The sequence below is a fragment of the Populus alba genome, chromosome 13 (assembly GCF_005239225.2).
Source record: "Populus alba chromosome 13, ASM523922v2, whole genome shotgun sequence".
NCBI classification, from domain to species: Eukaryota; Viridiplantae; Streptophyta; class Magnoliopsida; order Malpighiales; family Salicaceae; genus Populus; species Populus alba.
In genome coordinates this window covers 5,968,430-5,976,743 of record NC_133296.1, presented here as the reverse complement: position 1 = coordinate 5,976,743, position 8,314 = coordinate 5,968,430, and the positions used below count along the sequence as shown (strand labels likewise).

At 29.8% G+C, this 8,314-nt stretch overlaps 1 protein-coding gene across 1 annotated transcript; it reads right to left on the bottom strand.

Moving 5' to 3' along the window:
* Positions 1-334: 334 nt before the first annotated feature.
* On the bottom strand, positions 335-3,477 carry LOC118042434 (probable arabinosyltransferase ARAD1). The gene is made up of 2 exons (XM_035050098.2): positions 1,811-3,477; positions 335-1,031 (listed from the first exon to the last, which is right to left on the bottom strand). Exons 1-2 carry the CDS (start codon positions 2,783-2,785, stop codon positions 477-479), a joined length of 1,530 nt encoding a protein of 509 aa, XP_034905989.1. The 5' UTR covers positions 2,786-3,477; the 3' UTR covers positions 335-476.
* Positions 3,478-8,314: the final 4,837 nt, after the last annotated feature.

Below are 8,314 nucleotides of genomic sequence, written 5' to 3'. Positions count from 1 at the left end.
AACCGATCAATTTTTTAAAAAAATTCTAATTACTTTAATCATTTTTTTTTTTTACAGTTTTTTTTCAGTTATTTTTTTATATTTTTCTCAGTTTAATTGGATTTTTTGCTTATCCCTCCTAGATACAGTTTGTCAATGCAATACCACTGAGCAGGACTTCCTGGCTATGGTGACTCACTATACTCTTCTTCAATGAAGGGAAGAATTTATCAACAACCAGAGAAAATAATCTGTGCATTATACACTGAGTCAAATCTGGAGATATATATTGACAGCAAAGACGGTAACATCGAGAGAAAATATAAGCGATGTTGGAACACGCACGAAAACCAAGTGCTTGAAACTCTATCGTCTAATTTCCTAAATCTTTATTTTTACAAAAGTGATGTCAAAATATGCAGTGAGAATAAATTGAATTTTTCACCTTTATATATAAACAGAACCTCAAAGTTCACTATAAAGAAACACTGAATGTTTCACCAAAAATTACTAGGTGATGGTATTTTTCTCAACACACCATCTTTAGGGGTCCCAAAACGAGAAAATCGCCTAAACTTATTTACCTTCAACCTAATTGCAGGGACTTTTCTTGCTACAGCCTGCCATATCATTTGAACTGCATCTCCTTCCTTTGATGGATATTGGAACTCAAAGAAGTTTTCTACCTCTTTCAACCTCTGCCACATTCTAGTCCATTCATCCTTCTTAATACTCCTGACAAGATTTATCAGGAACTTTTCTCTGACAGCATCTGAAGTGCGGACAAATATGCAGAATTGAGAGTAGTCGAGGATATCCTCATAAGGGAGCTCAATATCGTCACTGATGATGACCGGAACGCAGTGGCTGGCAATGGCATCAAAGAGGCGGTTTGATGAGGGCGTGTCACCTGCTATGTTAAGGCAGAATTTGGAGGAGTGCATTCCTTGAGAAGCTTTGCTCACTCCATCCTTTTGTACACTACCGAACTGAAAATGCACGTCTTTTTCATCTTTTAGAGCATAAAATAATTCTTGCCGAGCAAAGCCACCCTGAGTGCGTGAAATCCAAAATTGAAGAATCAAGGAATAAGTAATGTAAAGCCAACCTAAAGTGACGCATATAATAATAATAGTTTGATGAAAAGAAAAATACTGGATCATCTTAAATAGTTTGTTTTTCAGAATCTAATGAACATGAAATGTGTTTCCGTGGCGGAAGACATTCAGCAAGTCAAATATGTCTTTTGACATTGTGAAGATCAAGCAAGGATTATAATGGCAAAGTTTCACGAGATGCTCTGGTGTTTTTGGAGTTTATAACCACAACCAATCCTATACAGCAGGCTAGAATAATTACCACAAATGAACTCCATTCATGTGCATATGGCTAGTTCATTACATCTGTAAGAAGTAAACTATATAGATATCAAGTCCACGCTAGTTTCAGAGCCAAAAATTCAAGTTTGCCAATTATTTTACCTCGACAGCTACATGATAAGATATGCATATTAAAAACTCAGTAAGTTGATAAGCTGGAATCGATGCCTCAAAATAGAATAAATTATTATTTTATTGGCATGAACTTTGACACTTGATCCATGAAATTATCCTAATCTAAACAATCTCTGTTTCACAGAAAAAGAAATAACGAGGGAACTGGGAAGTACATGCCAGTTTATGTTCTTAATACATAAAAATTGTATCTATAGCTTATTTTTACGTTATGGAAAATGTCAAAAAGAAGATTTTGTGGCAGATAAGTATTTATTGCAGTAGAAATTTTAAAGAAACAATTAACAGCAGAAATAGTAAAGAGGAAGAGAACATACATCTTTCCTGTATATGGCTCCTTGAAAATACAGCAAAGTCGGGCGGCTGTCAAAGTTAGAGGAGTCGTTGGCATAGCTTTTAATTACATGTTTGTATGGTGCAATCACATCTTTGCCAACATTTGCTATATTTGAAGAATACCTCCCAAAGTCTGCAAGTATGAACATTGCCGTCCATAGCTTCATCCTTGCATATAACATGCTATTTGGATGGTGAGCCAAAATGATATGGTCTCGCCCCCCAGACCTCCTCCATTCCTTTTGCGAAGTCACAAACTTGACCAACTTTTCTTCCAGTGATTTGTTCTTGCTCTTCTTTTGGTGTGGATTCACCTTGGAATATCGGTTATAGCTTATAGAAGAAAAGAATGGCACAAATATAACATCAGCTTCACTAGAATTTTGAACTCTTACTGCACTACGAGCTCTAGAAATGCCAGGAATCTCTGAAGCAAGAAGATCCATTGTAAGCCAATATTCAATACTATGTTGCAAGTTCAGCCCACCAGGATATGCAGGCACTTTAGCTCTAAGATCAGGCCAAACACTACCCCCTTGAGGTTTCCAATCCAAGAGTCCAAAATGAAACTCAGAAGGCAAATCATACATGAAAACCTTAAGAACTTGATTGCAATTATTATCAAAACTGTTACATTTCACATCTCCTAAATCATCTTTCTCTTGAGGTTTTTCTTCTCCTCCATCTCCTTCATTGTCTACAGGAATTGCTGGTGCTCGATTTCCAATCGAGGGTTCAACATCATTCCGATTCCAGGATGCAGAATTGCCATTATCAATCACAGAATTAAGTTTAGGATGAGGTAACAAACTAAGGTCAATAAATCCGGCACTGCCCGTGGAACGCAACATAAGAAACCATGACAGTATAAACAAGGCAGACACTAAAGAAAACAAGCAAAACATAGATTTCCTAGAAATAACCCCAAGGGATGACGAGGAGTGCTTCTCAGCCATTGCAATACAAATAATAATCCAACAAGAATCAGCTATAATATCTTGTATCAAACATCACATTACTGCCAATATGATTGTCTATGTCAATCACATCGGCTAAAAGATCTCTCTTCCTCTACAATCTCTCCAATATTCTTCAAAAAAAATTAATACTCAACAAACCAAATCGCCTCTAGACTGCAGAAAATAGATCAAAATTGATTTCCTCAACCTACATTGGCTAGAAAGTGAAAAACCAGCTCAATATCATTCAGAACACAACCCACCAACAGAAAAAAGGACCAAAAACCACTCAAAAAGAGAAAAGATTAAAAACCCACCAAAGAAATCATATAGGAAAAACCGAAAAAACAAAAGGGGTGTTTCTTTGTTCGTTGTGCACGGTGTATAGAATCGTACCGTAGAAAATAAACGAGCACACACCAAAATTGGCCGTTGTTCTTCTCTCTCTCTCTCTCTCTCTCTCTCTCTCTCTCTGCCAGTTTTCTTTTCTTTTCTTTTTCTTTTGAGTGCAAACAAAACACAAAGGGAAGGACTCTGAAGTTAGCGTGGGAATAGGGTCTATCTGTAGAAGCGGGCTTTGCGCCTCTCTCTCTCTCGTCCTCTTCCCTCTTTGTTTGTCCTTTCCCTCTGCGTGTTTCTTTTGTAGAGTACTTGTTTTGGGCTATTAATGGCTTTCTGTTTTGAGTTTTTATTTACCCTTATTTATATCAATATGTTATACATTGTAGTGTTAATTAATAATAATTAAAGGAAATAGTGATAGTCGTTGTTGTTGTTATTACACGCAAAACTCAGATTCTACAAGGAAACGGATAGCTTCTTTGGCTTCTTATCTTTAGCGTGTTTTGTTACTTACAAGATTCTTTTGATAAACGGATAGCTTGAGCTTTCCTCTTTCAATTAGTATTTAATTATGATTTTACTATTTAATAAAATTCATTTTGGATATGAAAATCCAAATAAAACAACAAATAGAATTTTAATTTTTTTTTCCTCTAAAATTGTTCTTAATTTAACTATTTCAAAGTGTACAAAAATACTGTCTAGAATTATAATAAGCGATTATTTTTTAAAGTATTTTTTACTTTAAAATACATAAAAATAATATTTGTTTTATTTTTTTAAAATTATTTTTAATATCAAAACATCAAAACAATCCAAAAACAATAAAAATAAATTAATTTCATGCAAAAAATATATTTTAAAAAATCACAAAATATAAATTTCAACCATAAAAACAAAAAGCCCAAAGACTTGGATTGGATAATAATTGGGTACTCTTAAATTATTATTTTGAGTTGGTATATTTTTTAATATTCATGAGGAAAAAAAAAGTGAAATTTATAATAGAGTTTAAACTTGATATAATCTATAAACAGATATGGACTCATGGATATATTAAATGTTAAAATAAAAGAAAAACAGGCGTTGATTATTTATTTATTCTTTAGAGAAATCATTTGGTTTTTTTTGAGTTAATTTGATATTGTTATAGCAATTATTTTTTGATGTTTTTTTTATTTAAAAACATATTAAAATAATATTATTTTTTAAATTTATTTTTGATATCAATACATTAAAACAATCTAAAATATAAAAAAATATTTAAAATAAAAAAAAATCATTTTTACATTGCAAATACAAACAGTTCCATTAAATTGCAAAGTAACTCCAAGATGAAAAAGAAAAATAAAAATTGAAGTCAAAAACTGGAGGAAGACTTGGAAATTACAAGCATTTTCTCTATATATCATGATCACAAGTTTTCTATACATTCAAACTATGTACTCAAGGGCTTTGGGATTTGAATGCCAAACTACTGTAAATATTTTAGGTAGACGTTGGATTGTATATTTCAGAAAATCCATGTTCTAAGTAGTCAAATTATTAGCTAAGCAGTTGAATTTTGACGAATTTCATTTCATTTCTCTTTTCATTTATAATTTAGATGTGATATGAATGTATTTATACTTTATTTATTAAAATAAAATCACTACTTTCTTTAAATAAAAAAAAACAAATACCTTGTAATGTTGTTATTACAACGAAAGAATTGTTCAAATTATATTTTATACGGTCACCCAATATTAATTTGTCAATATAGATCAAGAGGAGGCTTCTCAAAATTCCTAAGAGACTTGGGTTCGAAGGATTTATTTTTCTTATGATTTTAGATTATAGTTTTATGGTTGTTAATATAATAATTACTAAAATTTTATATAATGGTCATTAATTTTAAAGTTTATATAATTAATTAAGATATACATAAACTAACTTGAATATTTATATTAATAAAAAAAAAATCAAGAGACTAAAGTATCTGCAATCATTTCGAAGAATTTATTTATAAATTATTCAAATAAGGTCTGATTTTTTGTTTTACTTTTGTCCTTTATGATTCTTCCAATCCTCTTGTATTTCCAAATCGACCTTGTTCGTTGTCAATAAATAGTCGACGTGGTTGGTGCCATGACTTGTTGGGTTGAGGTGGGAGCTTCTTTTCAAAATTTTGACTAAAAATCTAAAAATAAACCATTTTCATTGCAAAATAATAATTAGTTAACACGTCATTCATGAATCCATTGATTGAAGTGATTGAAATTGTTTGTTTTTGTGAAGAATTATTGTTTTTAAACTAATTAATTTTGTTTAAAAATATTTTATTTTTAGTATTTGTTGATCATTTTAATATGTTAATATTAAAAATAAAATTTAAAATATAATATATATTTTTTTAATATATTTTTAATTAAAATATACTTTAAAAAATAATTAATGCTCAAATATTAACCATCCCTATAATCCAGAAGGTTGGCCGTCTTTTCTATCATTTCTTTTCGATTAGTGCATCTCAAGATAAAATTTCAAAATGTATATATATATATATATATATATATATATATATGGCTTATTATTATTATATGGCTTATTATTATTATTATTATTATTAAATTGAAGGGATTTATTTAATTTTATAATTTTATCTACAAAAAATACACGAAAGCACCATCTAATTGAAAAAAAAAAAAAAAATTATTTGTTAGCTTGTGATTCTATATCGCGAAAGATTGTTAAACCGATGGATGTATCTTTCCTATCTTTCAAGATTAATCTGCTTATGATACGGGTTGCTGTTGAAGATGAAATGTTTCAATTAACAACAAAAGTATTTTATCAACCTCCTTAAAAATTAATATATCCAAAAAAAAATTTAAAAAAAAAAAAGAAAAGAAAGAAGAAAGAAATGAGTTTGCATGCCCAAGTTTTGAGATAAAATTAATATATTAACCTGCGCTTTACAGTGAATCAATATCAAATTTTTTTTTAAATGTAAAAAATTATTAAGAATATAAAAAATATTTTAAGTATTTTGGATCCAACAATCATAATTGATTCAATAGCTTTGGATTATGTGGTCATACCTTGACCCAACATACACCAACAACTTTTTAAAATAAAAAATAAAAAAGATAATGCCTCTCAATGGTCCTTTGAACATGTTCACAGTACAAATACTATATATACATAATACTGTTAAAGAATTATATAAATTATATCTTAAAATCTCACCTAAAAATTTAAATTATTAGGTCAAAGATGGTTATTTAACATGGTATCAAAGTTTTAATAAACAAGTGATCATGAGTTGAATATCACCATTTCTATTTATTTGATAAAAATTAAAGCATATTATAATACGAGTCTATGTAAATTTTAAACTTAAAATACTTTCATATAAAAAGATATGTTAAAAAATAATATATATATATATATATATATATATATATATATATATATAATGCTAGAGTAAGATCAGTGGCTTGATTCTATTATATTTTTCAATTTCTGAACCCAAAGAATCAATCTGCCTCAAAAAAAATGCTAGTGATTTGTGAGAAAAGAGGGGGTGACCACGTGGTCCCATTTTCAAAGCACATACATATTCAATATAACCGACCTGCCACATGTCTATGTATTTATAACTTATAGATTCACATTAAAATATAAACCCAGAGTTTTCAAGAATTTTAAATTTTATTTTGAATTTTTTGATCATTTTAATTTATTATATCAAATTAATCTTAAAAAAAAATTCATATATTTCTAAGTAAAAAATATCTTACAAAATAAACTGATATCACTATTTGAAATACCTCTTTAGAATCTTATTTTTCATCTTGGTGATCTAGTAGTAGTTGGCTTATAGATAGTCATATCAAATTAGAAAGTGTTTGAAATACTGGTGAGATAATTTTTTAAAGTTTTTTTTATTTAAAAATATATTATAATAATTATTTTATAAAAAAATTATTTTTAACATCAATATATCAAAATAATTAAAAAAAAAAAAATTTAAAAAAATTTAAAATTAACAAAATAAATTATTCAACCACTTCCCAGACAGACATTAATACATTTACAGGACAACACATGGTATTGCCATCCAAGATATCTTTCACTCAAAAAATATATTAAAATAAAAAAAAATATTTTTAAAATATTTTATTTTTAAATCAATATATTAAAATAATCTAAAACATTAAAAAATAATTTTTTTAAAAATAAAATTTTGTGTAATGAACTCTTTTGAGCGGCGTTCCCAAACCACGAGTAATCAGTTGTCATCCAACTATTTAAATTGCTAATTAGTCGCAGTTGTTGACTTCCACAACAATGTGACTCCCATAATCTATGCAAGTCAACAAAACATTTTTTTTATTCTTTTTTTTTCGATGAACGGGCAAGTAAGGCACTTCCTTCTTAAAAACCCCCAAGTGCATTGTAATTTAGACGCGTCGATTATAGTTGAAGTCATTCTTACATCAATTTTTTATATCACCAAAAGATCCGGTTGTTTGGTAGTAGAACGTACAAACAAATCTCCACGCCTTGTAATTTAGACGCGTCGATTATAGTTGAAGTCATTCTTACATCAATTTTTTATATCACCAAAAGATCCGGTTGTTTGGTAGTAGAACGTACAAACAAATCTCCACGCCTTGATCTTGTTTTTACCTTTGAAACGAGTCTTTCTCTGTGTACTCTTTTTTTTTTTTTTATAACCTGAGAGCTTGCACAACTAATTCCCGAGGGACACCACAGAGGTAACAGGATTCGAACCCAGGACATTCGCAAAAACAAGCTTGCAGTTGACCATCCCCGGGCCAGCTTGCTGCACTCTCTTTTATCCTAGAGGTAGTGAGGTTCTGTGGTTTTGTAGGGGCGATGTGTGCGTGTTTATATCCCATCAACAACTTCATCTTGTTTCTACCTTGGTCTCACGGGATTGATGCCTGCTAATTGCTACCATAACTTCAAATTATGAGTAAACACAAGTTGCCAGCATGCTCTTTTAACATGTTCAGTTATTACAGCATAAAATCAAATTTATACCCTTTCTGGGTTGTGGTTCTTTCATCATGACAGTTATGTCTCATTATGCTATCGATCATTAAGGTCGCATTTACTCGGAGAAACTAGACATCTCTATGTATCTGTATTGTAAATATCAAAATTCAATCTAAA